The following is a 19414-nucleotide window of genomic DNA, read 5'->3' on the forward strand; positions in this document are numbered from 1 at the left end:
TGCATGTTGAAAATATATTATGACCTATCAATGTTTTTGACTGAGAGTTAGTCCGAGCATAGTAGATGCTTATCAGTTCCTCACAAGTCAGTCAGCCTGAATGCCAAGTCATAGACATGCCGGAGAGGGCTCTCAAGTTATCCTAGGCATGTAAAGAGCAAATGGTGTCAGTCTGATGTTGCTTTGTGTTGCAAGTGGAGCATTTACATCTACTGGATTGCCACTCTATGTATTGTCTATGCTTCTTGGCAAAGGTACTTTGCATTCCTTATAACAGGGGTGGGCAAACTTTTTGGCCCGAGGGCCACATCTGGGTGGGGAAATTGCATGCAGGGCCGGGGCAGGGGGTTGGGGTATGTGAGAGGGTGCGGTGAGGAGGAAGGGGCTCAGGGCAAGGGGTTGGAGCAGAGGAGGGGTGTGGGATGTATGAGGGGGCTCAGGGAAGGGGGTTGGGGTGCAGGAGGGGTTCAGGCTCCGGCCTGGCACTGGTTACCTGGAGCTGCTCCGGGGTGGAAGCAGTGCTCACCGGGGCCAGGGCACACTCCGTGCCTGCCTGCCCTGGCCCTGGCCCCACACCACTCTGGGAAGCGGCCGGCACCATGTCCCTATGACCCCTGGGGGAGGGGAGGCAGAGGGCTCCGCGCACTGCTCTTGTCTGTGGGTACCTCCCCCAAAGCTCCCACTGGCCGCGGTTCCCCGTTCCTAGCCCATGGGAGCTCCGGGGGAGATACCCATAGGCAAAAGCAGCACACGGAGCCCTCTGCCCCCGCCCCTCCCCTAGGGGCTGCAGGGACATGGTGCTGGCTGCTTCCTGGAGTGGCGTGGGGCCCGTGGCGCCATGGGGTGGCAATCCCGCAGGCCAGATCCAAAGCCCTGAGGGGCCGGATCCGGCCCGTGGGCCATAGTTTGCCCACCCCTGCCTTATATGACCAAAAGCATGGGAAGAAAAATGGAATGTTGCAATGAAAAGAACACCAACTTCCAGCTGTTGTCACTGATGACCACTGTCTGCATTACCATGCAGAAAGCTTCTTTAGTTTTCTGAAGAGATCTAATAGCATCTTTTGGGTTGTAACTAGTTTAATAGGAGTTCACTGGGAGTAGAAAACACTGGGAACCCAGTATACAGAGGCCAATTCTGCACCTTAGTCCTAATTGACACTAGCAGGAATCTCCTTGTCCAAGCAAAGGTTACATTGTTTGGGTCATAGAGCATAAATTGCTTGCAAGCAATACTCATGTATATTAACATTACTTAATAACTAAGCCTGTATTTTGACTAGCAGAAAAGATTTCCTGGTGCTAAAAAACCATGCTCCAGGAATTATTTAGTGGAACTTTGATCCTTTAATAACAAAAGGCTAAAAGGTGGCTTTAGGCCTGGATCCTGCAAAGCACTGAAGCATGTGTGTGACTTTAAGCTCATGAGTAGTCCCGTTGACCTCAATGGCCCAGATCATCAAAGGTAGTTAGGTGCCTATGTGAGTTAGGCACCTAAATACCTTGGAGGATCTGGGCCAATGAAACTAATCACATGCTTTTGCATCAGTGGACCAGGACCTTTCACCACAGCCCACAGTAAGGAGACGGGAGGAGTCATGCCACTCCAGAGAGAGTGCATAGGGGAATTGTCCCAGAGATAAGTATGATGCTCCTGCAGTGCAGAAGGGGCAGCAATGCATGCTGCTTCCCATGCTAAATGTCATAATTTCTCACCCTGGTGCTCTGGGAGTGCCAGGTCTGGGACGAGCCCCTGTGCAGGTGGAGTGGAGGATGGCGTTTTGCATCTTTCCCCCTCCTGGTGCCCCTGCACAGGGCGATTCACAGTCTAGCTTCAAATGATCCTTTTGTCTTGCTCCAGGTTATACGGGGAATAGGGGGCTTCATTTGATAATGCAAAATAGGCCAAGTCTGAGGAAGGGTTTGGGCATCATGGACTTATTCAGCTGACCTGTAGAAAATCCTAAACCAATCTGTTTTTTTAAAGATGTCAAAATCGTTGCTGCTGGTGATATAATATTTCTAGTGGATTCCTCTTGGAGCATTGGAAAGGAACATTTCCAACTTGTTCGGGAGTTTCTGTATGATGTTGTAAAATCTTTAGCTGTGGGAGGAAATGATTTTCGTTTTGCCCTGGTCCAGTTCAGCGGAAACCCACACACAGAGTTCCAGTTAAATACGTATCACTCTAACCAAGATGTCCTGTCCCATATTTCGAACATGCCTTATCTGGGGGGAGGCACCAAGACTGGAAAAGGATTAGAATACCTAATCCAAAACCATCTCACTAAAGCTGCTGGAAGCAGAGCAAGTGATGGCGTCCCCCAGATTATTATAGTGTTAACGGATGGACGATCCCAGGATGATGTCGCTCTGCCATCATCTGTCCTTAAGTCTGCTGATGTAAACGTGTTTGCAATTGGAGTGCAGGATGCAATGGAAGGGGAATTAAAGGAAGTAGTGAGTGAACCCCGAGATACGCACCTTTTCAACCTAGAGAATATTACTGCTCTCCACGCCATAGTAGGAGACTTAGTGGCAAGTGTTTGTTCATCTCTGACTCCAGAAATGGCTGGAGCAAAAGGAGTGATTAAAGACGTCACAGGTAATGGCAAACTGCTGTGCTGAGACATTGCCGTACGGATCCTTGAGATAAGTATGGTAATTGCTGGTATTGCACTGTTTAAAGCCTTTGTAGGGGAGGACAGAGATGGATGTTCAAAGGTTTAAAAACAAAGGTTTCCAAGCAAATCGTAGAGTAAAAGCCTGTCACTGTTTGCAAAATACACTGTCCTCCCTGCCAGATTATTAAATCAAGCATTGTCTAGGTCTGTGAGTCAGCGATATGAAAAAAGCATCATGCTTCCTAATGCAGGCCCTGATCCTGTGATCCAATCCCCATGGGCACAAAGGTCAGCCTGCTTGCATGGAGCTGATTGCAGGACTCACTGGCAGCCTCATCTGCAGGAAAATTTTATTCCAGATGAATGGGCTTAATAATGCAAACAACTGCAGAAATCCCTCCGGTAGTCATTTTTGTGCATTCATTAACAGAACACAGGTTTAGGGATTTTTGTAAGAAATACAACTTAGTAGCAGCTTGACTTTAAGGATCTTTATATCTAACCCCTAATATCCACCATTGGATATCTATGGATATAAATGCACTAAAAGAGGCACACACCCTATACGCTGCTCAGCTGGAAGATAGTCCCAGCATATTAGCTCCCAAGCTGCTACTGCAATGTGAAATAAAGGCCTGCAGCAGTAACGGCAGCCGTAGAAATATTGCCCCATAAGAGCCTGCTCCAAAACTCATTGAAGTCAGTGGGGAGACTGTCACTGTCTTCAGTGGGGCCTGGAACTAGTCCTACGGGCATCAAATGTATCTAGATAATTCAGTTTGTGAAATACAATGGATCACACTAATCTTGTCTGATTCAAAGCCCATCGGCGCCAATGGGAGCCATTCCACCGACTTCAGGAGGGTTGGGATCTGGCCTGTAATGAAGTTGTTTGGGGATAATTTTCTCTCCTCAAAACTTCGCTATAAGCAGAATCTCACTATAGGAAATGAGGACCACTTTGGAAGATGATCGTCTCCTTGCACTGCAGGGAAGATCCCTGCACTTCCAGGAGGCACTGATCACTATAAGAAGCTTCAGGAAGGCCATGTTTGCAGTCTCAGGGTGCTACAGCTTTAAAAACTCTGACTATTCTTCCAGCTCCTCACTGGGAGCAGATGTGGCAAGAATGGCTCCTTCCTCCTGTTGGCTCCCTGCTTGGTAACAGTTGTGGCGAGACCAGGCTCCAGAAATTTCGACTTCCCATGCCCACTCTAGGATAGTGGCAGCTTTTCTTCTGTTCTGCTCAGTCTGATCAAAGAAGGCGGGCAAGTTGGTAATCCCCTGTGCAGTGCTGCAGTAGAGAGCTAGAGCAGTAGGACCATCTTGTAAAAGAAGATGGACCCCCCTGACTTCTCCGGTTCTGCCCTGGATGCAAGTGAGGGCAGAACCAGGCCAATTAATGAGACAATTTTGCCTCTTTATGCAATTATGAAGTTGGAAAATGACTGTACATTTCACATAATAAGGCCGAGTGATCAAACCTTTGGTTTTATTCCTGAGACTCCATCTAAACATCAATAGCATTTGGGTAATGTAAGACAATAGCGATATACAAGATATAACATTAATCCACTCATTCCGTCTTGTCTAATTAACCTCTCATTTCAATCCCACCAGTTGCTATCCATCATTGCATGATACTTTGCACAAAAATGCTTGAGCACAGGCCTATTGTTTTGCTAAGAATTTGACGGGGCAAATAGACAGATCATTTGCAATCCATGGGAAAATTAAACTTTTTTCCATCAGTGAGCTAAGCTTTCTCAGTTATAGACAATGGATTTTTTTCAATATATGAAATAACTGTGATACCTGACGCTCTGATTGCACTCTATAGAGAGTTCAATATTTTTGCCACTAAAGGCCAAATCCAACTCCTATTGAAGACAATTTGCATTTTGCCATTGCCTTAATGTGTGGAGGATTGGGCTGGTGATATGAAACATCTTGACATGTAACCAGACTAATGTATCAAATTCCCTATTGGCTTATGGACATTTTTATAGAAGAAAATATTTTAAAGCCCAAAATACATGTTTATTTCTGTGAAGGAGTATTTCTGAGGTTACGTCCCTTCAATAATAATTTTGGCGAGTGTTATTTTTCCACAAATAAAATGAAAGGTAACATTAGTACATAAGCTGCATTTTGTCACTGTGTGATTTACACAGCCTATATATAAATTATAATAAAAGTAATGGTGCGGCTGATGATCAATGCTGGATGATATTGGGACATAGCCCAAGCTGATCATCTGTCTAAGATGACTTTATGGTGCCATTCATTTAGCTGGTAATTGACTTTGGTGCCATTCATTTAGCTGGTAATTGACTTTCATTCATTTTATCTTGTGATTCCATGTAGCCCTTTTTTGTAATCTTCTCCACCTAAAAATGCCATGGGCATTATAATACATGAACCAGAAGTGTAAGAGGAAAAACAGATCTTGTATTTGCACTCTAGAAAACACAAACTTTGACAGCCACAGAGTGGACTAGAGTGAATAGGAAAGTCAGCCTTGAATTTGCCCTGATGCCTACATTAAATCTTAGCTGTCTGTCTAATCTGACACTCTTTGCTTAATAGTGTAACAAGCATGCTTTCATTTGTTCTCCATCACTGGCTTGTTCCATCAGTGTGTTCGTAAATACAAGGTTTTTACAGTGATGACAAATTATCCAACGTTTGCATACATTGTATTCCTGTTTCCTCCTGCACAGGAGCTACTCATACTATGATGATGATCACAATCGAAACAACGGTCAATAAATTAAATACCGTTATTAAAAAGAGAGCCAGGACACATGAAACAGATATAAACAAAGCCATGTACTGTTCAAGATATTTCCTCTGCTTTTTTATTGTTTTGTGGGCTGAGTACATCACAGTCTGAAATGATCAATTAAATTAGAAGTTAAGGACTTTCATAGCTTTTGACTAAATCTCCGAGCCCTTAGTCGTTCTTAACCATAGCTAAGGTCTTTTGTTGGCATTGTTTATGGGGACTGAAATGGCTCATGAGATAGGTAAAGGACTAGGGCCTTTTACTGTACCATACGAATCGCATAGTTGCATCATTTGATGGTATTTTGCAAAAGTGGCTCCTGGCAAAGACCAGAGGTGAAATGCTGACCCCATCCAAGTTACTGGGAGTTTTGCCATTGACTTCAGTAGAACCAAGATTTCACCTTAGGTGCTTTAAAGCTCAGAGTCAGAGAAGATTTCCAAAATCAACTTGTCAGTTATTTATTAATGGCTTCAAGATTGCTTAGTTGTATCGTGGAAACATCCGAGTCCACTTTGGGGTATATTCTGCCCTTCCTTCATTTGTACAACTCCCATTGACGCTGGTGAGCACAAGGAGGGAAGAACAGACTGTTTAGGAAATGCTTAGTCTGCTTTGGTAAGTCCTGCACAAAAAGAGGTCCAATTCATAATTCATTAGATGTACATATTCATGTACGGTGTTGGTGGCCATCCAGGTTATAAGTAAGGTTGGATAATTATGTCATGACTGGTTTCATCAGCCTGTTTTAACATGATTCTGCATTATTTGATTGAATATCCAGTGGTCATGCAAAAATACAAAACCAGATACTTACATTGGTAACCAATGCAAGGTTCTGTGTTTGTACAAAACCACAAATACAAGCACATTTATTTGTGGTCTTTATCTGCATAGTTATTGTACCTGTAACGATAAACTTGTCCCACTAATATTGTGCATGGACTGGACAACTGAGAATAACGTTCTAAAATGAAATACACGGTCACTCGTACGGCCTTCTTTATTGTTGTTCTACACACACATTTTAGATACTGGTCACTCAGTGTGAAAAAAACAATATGTTCAGCCAACATTTCAAACATACAACACAGCAGATTTCCAAATAGAGGCTGAAACTTTCCATATAAAAAAAGCATACCAGCTGTGAATGTAATTTTACAGCATAGCAGTTACATTTTGTCTTGAAAAAAGTGCAATGAGATAACTTCCCCTGAATTTAACTGTGATTACAAATTATGTTCACATTTCCACTGACTGGGCAAATGTGTGTTTATGTATAAATCTGTTTAGTTCTTTTGGGTCTCCTAACTTCTGTAAATATTTAGACAATTCGCTTCCACAGAAATTATCTAGATTTCACGAAATTCTAAGCTCTAGAGTTTTCCCCCCAGTAAAAATATTGTCCTGGTATTTAACTGTAAAAATGAATTTAGATTCTTTCAAAATATTATATTGTCTCAAGAAACAGATATTTGGTCTGTTAACTCATATTCAATCAGAATGCAGAACTAAGAGGCAAATGTCACTGTCCTCAATAAACGTGTGTTTTGTTTTCCCATTTTCGTGTTTCTTACTGTTTTCCAAAGAAACATGTCAGAACAGTGTACAACTGCATGTAATTACTTGTTTTAATGCTTTCACCTTTTGCATTTCTTTTTTTAAAGCGCAAGAATCTGCTGACCTTATTTTCCTTATTGACGGATCAAACAACATCGGAAGTGTCAATTTCCCAGCCATACGTGATTTCCTTGTAAATTTCATTGAAAGACTCTCAGTTGGAACTCAGGAGATACACATTGGGGTGGTGCAGTATAGTGACCAGCCCAGAACTGAGTTCTCTTTGAACCGCTACTCCACAAAAGCTGATGTTCTGAATGCAGTGAAGGCACTTAGTTTCCTTGGTGGTGAGGAAGCTAACATTGGTGCAGCACTCGAATCTGTGGTGGAGAACCACTTCACACGGGCAGGAGGCAGCAGAATAGAGGAAGGCGTGCCTCAGGTTTTAGTGCTGATAAGTGGCGGAGAGTCTAGTGATGATATTCGAGAGGCAGTGTTAGCAGTGAAGCAAGCTAGTATATTTTCATTTAGTATTGGGGTCCTGAATGCTGACAGTGCAGAGCTTCAGCAGATTGCTACTGATGGAAGCTTCACATTTACTGCCCTGGATATTCGTAACCTTGCTGATCTTCAGGAACTCTTACTGCCAAACATTGTTGGAGTGGCCCAAAGACTCATTTTGTTAAATGCCCCAACCTTTGTTACAGAAGGTATGTATGCATTTATAGAATGTTGTATTTCATTGAATGAATGGCCTCTTGCATGTTTAAAACACATCTCTGGTATGTTCTCTGAGAGAGAAAAGAGAAGACACTGGGCTACTTTGAGGAAACGCATTAGCCCAGCAGGCGATGCTTTGACCTCATACTATCACAACAGCAGTTTTAAACAGAATAAGCAGGGTATAAAAAACCAGATGTGAACTCCTCTGATTTGTCAGTCTCTGAAGAACGCTTGTGTCATTCAAACTTACAACATATGTTGCTATAAAGCTTCAATAGAAGGCTTAAGTGTGACATTTGGTCAGGGAAGTTAACAGATGTAAAATTCAGATGAGGACTATCCAGTGCTATAGACAATGATATGACTGCAGATTGGGATTAATCATTCTTAGTCATTAGCTAAGAAGTAACTAGTAGGGTGGGCCCCAACGTGCAGCTTTCATATCCAGAGCTAGGTTTTGAACAACTACTATGGTGAGAGGATGTTCAGAGCCAATTTGGGTTCAGCGGGGAGCTAGTTGGAATTTTTTTTCCCTCCTGAAAATGTTGATTTTTCACCAAAAACAAACAAAGAAGCCAAAAAATGGTTTTTTTTCTTTTCAGTAATTGAAAACTGAAATGTTTCAGCAGAGACCAGATTTTTTTTTCTTTTTTTTAGTTTTTTGGTTTTCTGACAAGGCAGAGGAAAGCAGAGGAAAGCAGAAATTTTCAGAGGAAAGCAGAAATTTTTGGCAAACATTTTCATTTAGTCAAAACCAGTTTTCCACTGAAAAAAGTTTTGATGGAAAACGGCAACCAGCCCTAGCTCATGCCCAGCCCTAGTATGTCAGATTTCTACCCTAAGGGTAAAATTCATTCCTGGGCAAAGGGCTAGTTCAAGGCCTAGGCACTACTTAAGTCCCCCGTATTTGGAAGACGTAAGTGGCACAATTTAAGTAGAACACAGATGTTGTACAGACCATCTGTACAGGGATGAGGAAGAAAGTTGCATTAGAGGGCACCATTACATTGACCTTAATTTTTTTTTAAAAAAGCAACCCTCAATTATTTTTAGAGGCAATCCCTATCCTATTAACATAATTTATCCGTAATTACTGTAGCTGAGTTGGTTTGCAGCTTTACATGGAGGCAGTGAAAGCAAATCACTGAAGTGTCCCTTCTCAGTTTAATGGCAATGAAGATTTAAAGTAACACACCAATCTATTTATTACTCAGCAGCATTAACTGGGTTATTGTAACATAATTCATGAAGGGGGGAGGGATAGCTCAGTGGTTTGAGCATTGGCCTGCTAAACCCAGCCTTGTGAGTTCAATCCTTGAGGGGGGCCTTTTAGGGATCTGGGGCAAAAATTGGGGATTGGCTCTGCTTTGAGCAGAGGGTTGGACGAGATGACCTCCTGAGGTCCCTTCCAACTCTGATATTCTGTGTGAATATATCCAGTGACATGTCCCTGAAATAAAACATACCTGTGTTGGAGTTAATATTTAACACATGAATTTTCTGGAACATGCAGGTAATTAGGATCCCTCGGTACTGTCATTTTATAATTGCATTGCATTAATTAAGTTAAATTCAGTAATATATGGTTACCATAATAAACATGAAGTGCCATATTTTCAAAGGCCCCCTGTGGTTGAGTGAGCCTTCCAAAATGTGCATGCATCCATTCAGCTGTTGCTCCTCTCTGGATACATGAAGATACCCATTTAATAGAATCATAGAATATCAGGGTTGGAAGGGACCTTAGGAGATCATCTAGTCCAACCCCCTGCTTAAAGCAGGAGCAATCCCCAATTTTGGCCTTCTCAAGGATTGAACTCACAACCCTGGGTTTAGCAGGCCAATGCTCAAACCACCAAGCTATCCTTCCCCACATTTGTACATGTCATTACCCAGCTGATATACACAAGAAACCCTTTCTGGATCCAACGGCCAGTATGGACTATGGTACATTTTGTATGGTTCACCCACTGCGTAGGCATTTGAAAACGTCATCCCAAAATGTTTCGGTCAATTACATTCTGAACTATCATTGGAGTTGCATGGGTATAGCCAAGGGCAGAATTTGGCCCAATACCTTATCTTCCTACATGGGCTCCATTCATCCATTGGTAAATGCATGTAATTTTCACTCATGGTAGTTTTTTTATCTAACCATCTGGCCTGGTTTCAAAATTTAATTGGGGCAGTTTATTCTTGTTTAGCTAAAAGCGGCCATTCCAAAACCCATGAAAATCAAGCCCAAAGGACCCAGTTCACAGCTCATCTGTGCATGGGGGCCTTGCAGCTGTGGGATCTGAGTTTAGAACTTTTTTCCAGTTCTTTGATATTTATATGGGAAAGTTTTTTTTTAAAACATTCTACTCAGAGACTGCTACGAGTGTAAAGTTCAGTCCTCGCAATACCGCAAGGGTTGTCATTCATTCTGTTTCTACTTGTATATTTTCTATTTACAGCACAGCTCATTTGAAGAAGTATCAGTCTGAAACATTATACAACAACTGGAATATATGTGTGTCTATATATATGGAGAGAGAGAGAGGGAGAGACTGGAATTTTCAAAAGTGCCTATGGGAGTTAGGCACTGAAATCAATGGGATTTGGGCACCTAATTCTCATTTGTGCCTTTGAAATTTTACCCACAATGTACAGATTGTATATTCTACAGGTCAGCGCAAGCTATGAGAACTCATTCCTGCAAGGTTCTAAACACCCGTGTGAAGCACTGAGGCCTAGATGTCATAGGTAGCTAGGCCCCTAACTCCCACAGTTGAGGAAGCCCTTTGGAGGAGTGCTCGTCATTTTTCAGAGTCAGGTCCTAATGGCCTGATGCAAAGCCCATTGAAATCAGGGGGAGTGTTTCCACTGGCTTCAGTGGTCTCTGGATCAGACTTTAAGAGTCTAACCTCCCCGAAATAATCAGGAAGAAATGGTTTTGTCTTAATCTTGTCCATTGAAAGTGGTACGGTGGTGAAGTGGGTTGCTTTTTTGGGGTGGGGTGGGGGGGGTGGAGGGCTGGTTGGTTGGTTGCAGTTCCTGCATTCCTGTTATATGAGGAAATATAGTGTATAATTTGACCATGGCAATCATATTTATTAACAAAGACTTATGCCTTATTGGTCACTTTTGTGCCTGCCAAACTCTTTGGATGATTCACACTAACTTCTATATAAAGTTAAAAAAAAGACCCAGGGCCTCCATGTTTGGATATCTAGCTTCTCACAAGCCCAGAGGATATTTTTTGGCATCTTTCTGGAGGACACAAATCAGTGTTTTAACAAGCCTTTTTATTAAGCTGGCATCCTTCCTACATCCAAATCTCTGGCTTTGTGCCTGGCACCCCTCTCCAGTGGGAAACTGATGAGGAGCAAAACTGGCTGCTGGGGGAACAAATATTGGAAGGGTTTGGAAACTATTCAAGGTTCTGGAAAGTGGCTGAGGTTAAACCACTAATGAATGGTATGTGAATAGCTTAACTTTGGCAGCTTATGTTAATAACATCCTTTTAAACTGGGAAGTCTAGGCAGTTAGAACTAGATTGTGACTTGGATTATCCACTGGCATAGATGGAGTAAGAATTCCTGCATCCCCCTAATATGAGCTGCCTGGACTTTGGGTCCAGGGGCACAGGAATAAAGCTATTCACCTGCTTGCTCCCATCTGGGAGCAGGTTGTGGGCAGAACCTTGGCTTTAACCTTTAACGTAGGACAAGTTATGTAGTCCTTAGTCAAGCAAAACGCCAGCTGGAGTCTTTGAAGCCAGTAGGGCTTTTGCCTGAGAAAAGGCATGAGGCCAAACACTAGTCTTATTCAACACCAGAATAAACAGGCAGGGGCTCGCTGATGGGCTCAAGGACTGCCATTTCCTCCCACCACACTAATGGCGTAGAAGAATTGCTACTACCACCCATGAGCTGTAGTAGAGGCTGTTTATTAGAGAGCTTATTCCTTCACTCTCCCACTTCCCTGGTCCTTCTCGCATGAACAGAGAGCAACAATACCTGAAGTTCGAAGGTGCAAACAATTCGATGTTTATTGGGGTGAACTTCCAGCAAGCTTAAATACAAGTTCCTTTTTCCTTATTTTCGAATCCCAACTTACTTCCTGTTTGCCCCTAATTTATATAGTATTATTCTTAGCTATACCTTAACCAATCATTCTACTGAAATTTAACTAACCAATCCTAACATATTGTAACATGATTAGCTAACCAATTATATCCCACCACCTTAATTAGTTTACACCCAGCAAAATTAATTATACAGCAGACAGGAACAATCACAGAACCAGACAGAGATTATACAGACAAACAATAGCAAAGTGGGAACTATAATGACAAAACAATACAGAAGTGAGGATTTCACATCCCAGCTATTGATAAGTGAGTTCTTGCCAGACAGGATGCTATCAAACTAAGTTTCCTTTTACATTTTCTAGGCACTTCCCTTTCTCTGGAGGTGATAGGAATACAATCCTGTCCTGATAGTGCCTGACAGCCCAATAGCACCTTATTTCAATGTGACTAGTTTGGAATGTGAGGATGTGACTGTTCGCTTCCTAGCTTATGGCTGCCTCTGCTGCTTAGCCAAAGGCCTTAGCCTAAGAACAGGGCCTCGAACTGTCACAGTAAGAGAAGGCCCTTACACCAGCAGACAGTGATTTTGATTCTTTCTTTTATACCTCTAGAACTAGCCAAGTGATAAGAATACCCCTAAATTCTTAAAGTACAGGCCTTTGCAGACAGGCCTGAATAGCTATATCCTAACAGCTGTTACGTCTGTACTCCCACTACTCAGCACTCTTGGTCTACAAGTACAACATAGTCCTGAACTACTGGCCAAAGCTCCGGCACATGCTGCCACAGACAGGACTCCGGCAACCTTGGCTGTGTTGTGCGCATGGAAGATTGAATCCCTGTAACAGCCTTCCCACAGCCTGCCTGCCAGTGCATCAACTCCACTGCGTTTTAGGCCTTCTGCTCCAGCGCAGAGTCTGATCACAGCAAAGGCCCCGATTACGGATTTTGCCCCATAAGAGCATCAAACTCCTAAGAGTATTTTAAGATGGCACATTACTTTTCACCGGCCAGCCACATTATAGACAGTATTGTAATACTGTACTTTTCTTGTACCCTTCATTCTTAATTAGCCTAAAACATACAAAACAAGCTGGGCAAGGTTTTCAAAAGTGACTGGTGATTTGGAATGCCTCTGTTTTTGGGTGCCCAACTTGAGACCCCGTAGAGGAGTCTGTCTTCCAGCCCTTTTTTGGAAAATCCAGCCATTATAAGGACTCTTAAGTTGGGAACCCGAAATTAAAGCCCTCAAAATCACTAGTCACTTTTGAATATCTTGGCCACTGTCATTAAAAAAAAAAACTGGAAAAAAGTCCTCCAGTGCTCCTGTATAAATTGCTTTTCACTGTCACCAAGAGAAGCAATGGATTTGTAAAAAGAAGTTTCAGTTAAGGCTGTATGTGGAAAGCGAAGATGTGGACCCTCTCCCCATCCTATAATTGTTGATTTTCTTATTATGGCTTCTAGGGTAATAGTGCTGAAAGTTAAATCAAGATTGCGCAATATTCACATGCACAAATGACGCAATAAATATATATTTATGATAGTGTCTACATATCATCATATTTTGTCCTAATACCTATTAACCATGTTAATATTTATTTATCTAGTGCCCACATTTCCTGTGTTAAATATAATGGCATTTTGATGCCAGTATGGCACAACCAACTTTATTTCTAATTACCAGCCCTTCAGACTCAACTGGGAATTTGAAAATCCAGTTGTGTTCTTTCTACTTCTTACATCAACATCCCTATAAAGATTTGGCAGTTAAAATTTAGTCAACAATTTTGTTGAGCCAGAATAGACTCCAGCTCACTCTTCCATAGCGGGGCTGGCTGTGTTGAGCGAAGAACAGTAATAACTTGTTTTATTAGCTAAGGACACAGACAGGACATGAAGACACACAGGGAACAGGTATGTGGAATAAGTGGGAACTGTTCTTTACTTAATTGCTTTTGTGAGCGTAATCATTTTGAGACACATGGGACTAGATGATGTAAATTAGCATGCCTCCGCTGAAGCCAATAGGAATACACCAGTTTATGTCAACTGATGTTCTAGCCCGTTGAAGAGTATGAAGATTTTTCATTTGTGTGTTTTTTTTCTGTGCTAGAATACCCTATGAAATTTCCAGTGTTATTATGATTAGCCTTTGACATTTTCTAACTTTTCCCCATGATTTAGAAAGAGACATTGTTATAATAAATCATATTTTATAGTGGAATTCAATGTAATCCCACACTAGAAAAGGGGAAAATATTCTGAAAGGAAGCATGTAAGCATAAGAGGCATGTAAAATAACAGTAACACTTACTTCAAGCAAACAAGAAGTCATGTAGCCCGTTCAATTCTTGATGTTGCATTGATAAGCACCGTTGATTGAGCACTTCCACTGACAATATATATGTATATTGTTAATTGCAGTTGTTGAAGTGAACAAGAAGGACATAGTCTTCCTGGTAGATGGCACAACTGCATTGGGACCTTCCCAGTTTGGTGCAATCCGTGATTTCATTGCCAAAATCATCCAAAGGCTGGAAATTGGACCAGACCTTATCCAAGTCGCTGTGGCACAATATGCAGATACTGTGAAACCAGAGTTCTATTTTAGTGCCAGTCAGAATAAAAAAGAGGTCGTCAGTGCTGTAAGGAAATTGAAGTTAATCGGTGGTACGACACTCAATACAGGTTTGGCATTGGACTTTGTTAGGAAAAACTTCTTCACCAGTTCTGCAGGGTACAGGAGTGACGAAGGTGTTCTGCCCATGCTGGTGCTCATTACTGGTGGTAAGTCCACAGATGATGTTTCCCAACCAGCAGCAGAGATTAAACGGAATGGAATTGTGGTTCTCACCATCGGGTCCAAAAACGCAGTTCAGTCGGAACTTCAAGCAATTGCCCAGGAAGCAAACTTTGCGTTCACTTCAGCTAGCTTCAGTACCCCAGCTTTGCAAGGCATTCTCCCTGAAGTGCTGACACCTATAAGAACACTCTCTGGAGAAGTAGTTATTCAAGAAATACCACCAGGTAACCATACACATTTCTCAAAGGAGATGTAGCTGACATAGTTCTCACTTCTTATTTTGTACCTAGTAGAGATGAATGAATTGTCCATAATGGATATTTAGTTCAGTTAAATGTTGCCTCTTTTCCATTTGCAGAATGTTCATGAACAGATTGTTAAATTCTTTAATGCATTTGTTACTTGAGGTCTTTGTAAATTTGCCCTTCCCACATATTTGTCGTAAATATTTAGAACCTTAACTTCAAAATTCATGCTATTCTGGTTAATTATGTAAGTCACATGGTATTGTTTCTGATCTCTGATGAGATGATTTGTGTTACTAATCACCATCGAGCAAATTTTGAATACTACAATCAAATATACAATTTGAAATTTGCTTTCAGTGGATATTCGATCGATCATGCAAGCTTAATAATTCTATTTGAAAGTACTGTACGTTTGATGATAAAGCTTGACCATTCATACGTTCAGAGAAAGTGACCCTGAAAAGTTTGTGAACATTGAGGACTTCTAATTCACTTTCAAATTCAAATGTGCAGAAAAAATTCTCATTATCCACCTATCTATAAAACTGAGTATAAAACTAGTCTAGAATTGGTTGTGTCCATTTAGAGTGTGACCCAAAGCCCATTGAAGTCAACGGTTTCTTTCCATTGACTTCTATAGGCTTTGGATGAGACCCTTACACAGTAACCTGAGTAATGGCATCTGAACCAGTTTCCCATGTATTTCAATAGATGATTTTTCTGCCTAAAGATTTTGTACTAAGGTTCTCCTCAGGACTTTTCACCAGTGGACAAGTGTGAGGCTGGATTCTTATAATAAAATACAGAGGGTCATATTCTAAAATCACATTTCAGTCCCATGTCATGAAAACATGAGACAATTAAGGCCCCCAATTAACTTGTTTCAGTTCCCATTAAGGTCACTAGAGAGATTCCCATTGACTGAAGTGAAATTCGATCACGACTGTATCATTTTCTAGTTTCTTCAAGTTACTAAAATGATAACCCAGGGTGCAGAAAACCTGTATGGTTTTAAGAATCCTTTCAAAACACAATGACTGCTCCCTACGGAGAGTTGCCATTTTATAAATCAGTTTGCCTGCACTGGTCCTTAATTAAGATGAATATCACAGGAAAAGAATCTATCATTTAACAAGCTTTTTCAAAATGTGTTTCCTGCTAATACAGTTTTGCATGGCTACATGTCAACCCTGACATTTTTATTTCAAAACGCCAAGTAAAAATGTCCTTAAACTTTTTGTTCTTTAAAACTTATAAATGTAGCTTCCCTCTTTGTCTCTCTGTCTCTGTCATAAACAAAGCCATAAAGAAACACTATATGCAAGTAAATGTTCCCTTGCAACAGGCCATTACAAATAGTACTACTGAGTATGACACTCCAGTAGATTATCTAAGGATATTAGCTCGCATCAAGGCCTTGAATGGTGACCACAGATGAGAACAGAGAAGAACAACTTAATCTATATAATTTGGCAGAAATCATTTCATTCCAAAGGGACCAATTTTGCCCTTTTGATTTTTAATGCCCTGTTACTAGGGCCCTATAGAAAGAATAGAGGAATGTATATACATACATGCCTATATATGTATGTGGAGTTGGCATCCATATGATCAATTGCAGAGGCATGCTATAAATTGCATTGGCAAGTGATAAATCCGTTGCATTCCTATGCAGTTTATCTCAAACATAGGACCACGTCTCCAGCCCACTAGTCTATCTCCCGGGGACTTCCCCTAACATTTCAAACCCCTCAGCAGCTTCAAACACGAGACTTAGTTTTTTAAACCAACCTACAAGAGAAAAGTTGGCTCCTGCATCCCCCTAAAAGTGGAATTTCCCCCCAAACTGATCCCAGGTAGAGGCCCAGATTTGTTCCGGAAGCAACGGCAGCTTTTCAGCAGATAGGGATGTTTATGATTTTAAAGTCTGATATCACAGGACCTTTTAAGGACTAGAAGCGGGAACTGGAAAAGGGAGATTCCAAGGGTGAAATCCCAACCCTATGGAAGTCAATGGGAGCTTTGCCATTAACATCAACAGGGCCAGTATTTTACCCTAAGTGTTCCAGTGGGATTTAGCACTATCTAAGGGGCTGAGATACTATTTTAAAGCTGTGACATTTTGGCCCAGATCCTGCCGTTTGCTGCACCTCTCCAGAGCAAAAAGGCCCTAATGCTGATGTAGGGCGAATCCTCTAGTGGGATTGAGCTGGCTCTGTGGCTCTGATGCTCCATGCTGCAGGGGACCATGGCTGGGCCAGGTACTATGCAACATCAATACGAGGGGCCGGAATTGGGACCTAAGCAAGGGGTGCAGGATCAGGCAGTGCATCCCCAAAGAGGGAAGTTCCTCTCAGTCACTGACAGCAAAATGCAAATCTGCCGTTCTGCAGCTAAGGAGGGTGGAGATACACAAGCACCTTACATAGTCACCCCAATACAGCCACGAGTAACACCTACTTAAAAACACAACATACAGTGAAAGATATTTAAGGTGACCACTCAAAATACCAGCCGAAACTGGTTACTTAAGACAGGTGCTCTAGTACCAGAGCCTGGCGTTACCTCAGATTTACTAGAGCCTGGAGTTACCTCAGATTTACACTGAGAGCAGAATCTGGCTCACTATGCTTTGGGGGCAGTCACTTGGAATGGGAGATTGTCTCATAAGGATGGTCTCTGGTACTGGTTTCACTATATTTGACCATGATTCAGATCACAGTGTATTTTACAGACTACTGAGCTCATATTTTCTATAAGGTGTTAATAGAAGCCCCAAAGTTTTAATTAAATATTATCTCACACCAGTGTAAATGGAGACTAACTGCAGAGAGTCAGATTCTTATCTGGTGTACATTAGTGTTTCTCTATTAAAGTCAATGAAACCAGTTTACACCAGCTGAGGTTCTGACCCAGAGTAACTACAGAATACATAACCATTCTGATTGGCATTAGTAATAATATGCATTTTCTATGCAGCAGACAAGGACGAGGCTCCATTTCTAAACAGTAGCCATTCAAATACTGTTTGCAGCACAAGTCAAAAACAAAACATCCAATAACTTCACATAATCTTTGTGCTGTTACTCTCTTGGAAACTCTCTCTTCACTTCTCTCTCTCTCTCTCTCTCTCCTACTCCCCCCTTCTCTCTAACAAGGTATACATGTGTGTACAGTGCATACTGTATGCACACATGACAAATACTGGTATGTTTTCTATGATGTCTCACATTATTTTCTGTGCTCCACTGCAGTTCAAAGCAAAAGGGATATCATCTTTCTTTTGGATGGATCACTCAACGTTGGAAATGCCTACTTCCCATTTGTACGCGACTTTGTTGTGAGCCTAGTTAACGACCTTGATGTTGGAAATGACAATGTACGCGTTGGCCTAGTACAGTTTAGTGACACTCCTACAACTGAATTCTTTTTAAACTCATTCCCAACCAAGGCAGAGATCATTACTCGCCTGAGGCAGTTGTTCCCTAGAGGGGGATCAGTGCTGAATACTGGCTCGGCACTAGACTTTGTCCTTACGAATCACTTCATTGAAGCTGGTGGGAGCAGAATAGATGAACAAGTTCCACAGGTCCTGGTCCTGCTTGTAGCAGGGCAGTCTGCTGACGCAGTCAGACAAGCGTCCAATGCATTAGCTCGGGCTGGAGTGCTGACGTTTTGTGTTGGAGTTAGAAATGCTGATAAGGCAGAACTTGAGCAGATGGCATTTAATCCAAGAATGGTGTATTTTGTGGATGATTTCAGTTCTCTGGCAGCTTTACCACAGGAGTTAATTAATCCTTTAACAACATATGTTAGTGGAGGTGTGGAAGAAGTTCCACTTGCCCCTTCAGGTAATATCTACCTTTCTTCATGTTGACTGTATTAAGTTGGTCTTGTTTCTTTTGATTGTTTACTTTGAATGTTGCACAACTTCTTATTTGTCCAAGGCCCTGATCCAGCAAAGCATTAACCCTTTATTTAATTTTATGTGGGTAGACCCATTGACCCACTGAAGTCACCACTAACATGCTTAAAGTTCAGCAACTGCTCAAGTGCCTTGCTGAGTCAGCACTGAAATGGAGCTCAGAATGGGTCTATGACCACTGTACCAAATATCCTGCCCAATTGTCCCCGTAGCCTTTGTATCCTGACCACTTGGGATACATTAGTGCCTATGATAGGTGTTTGAATGGACCAGCTCACATGTAGGGAGTGGTTACTGCTCCCCACAAAAAATGAAATGGAGAGATTAATATAGTGCAGAACAGCAAAGATCAACCAAGGCAAAAGCAAACCCTAAACATAAAAGGCTAGAGTCGACCCTCAGTTGCAACCCCACTGAAATAACCGGGCTGGTCCAGGTGTAGAGGAGGATAGAATTTATTCTTGATAGTGAGTTAAAAGTTAATGAAAGTCTCTGACATTATCTCCAAAAATATTTGTGTCATGTTTAACGTTAACCTGATATATATAAATATTTCCCCCAGAGTTCTTTTATTGTGGCTCCGTTCAGAAGGGGCTATTAAAAAGATTAAGATTATTTTGTTTGGAAATGAGAAAATTAAGAGGAATTTGACAAATAGATAACAG

At 41.7% G+C, this 19414-nt stretch overlaps 1 protein-coding gene across 6 annotated transcripts in view; it reads left to right on the forward strand.

The window, feature by feature from the left end:
* Positions 1 to 19414, forward strand: part of COL6A3 (collagen type VI alpha 3 chain) — a 120448-nt gene that overhangs the window by 31210 nt on the left and 69824 nt on the right. For 2 of the 6 annotated variants that reach the window (XM_075118152.1, XM_075118153.1), the window contains exons 1-4: positions 2206 to 2605; positions 7080 to 7682; positions 14198 to 14800; positions 18079 to 18675. In XM_075118152.1, coding sequence (XP_074974253.1) covers positions 2221 to 2605; positions 7080 to 7682; positions 14198 to 14800; positions 18079 to 18675 — 2188 coding nt within the window. In that variant the 5' untranslated portion in view covers positions 2206 to 2220. Of the gene's footprint in view, positions 1 to 1987; positions 2606 to 7079; positions 7683 to 14197; positions 14801 to 18078; positions 18676 to 19414 lie in introns of those variants that run through there. The other 4 variants (XM_048869348.2, XM_075118154.1, XM_075118155.1 and 1 more) reach the window with 4 other exon arrangements.

This window comes from Caretta caretta, chromosome 11 (assembly GCF_965140235.1).
Source record: "Caretta caretta isolate rCarCar2 chromosome 11, rCarCar1.hap1, whole genome shotgun sequence".
In the NCBI taxonomy this organism is placed as follows: Eukaryota; Metazoa; Chordata; order Testudines; family Cheloniidae; genus Caretta; species Caretta caretta.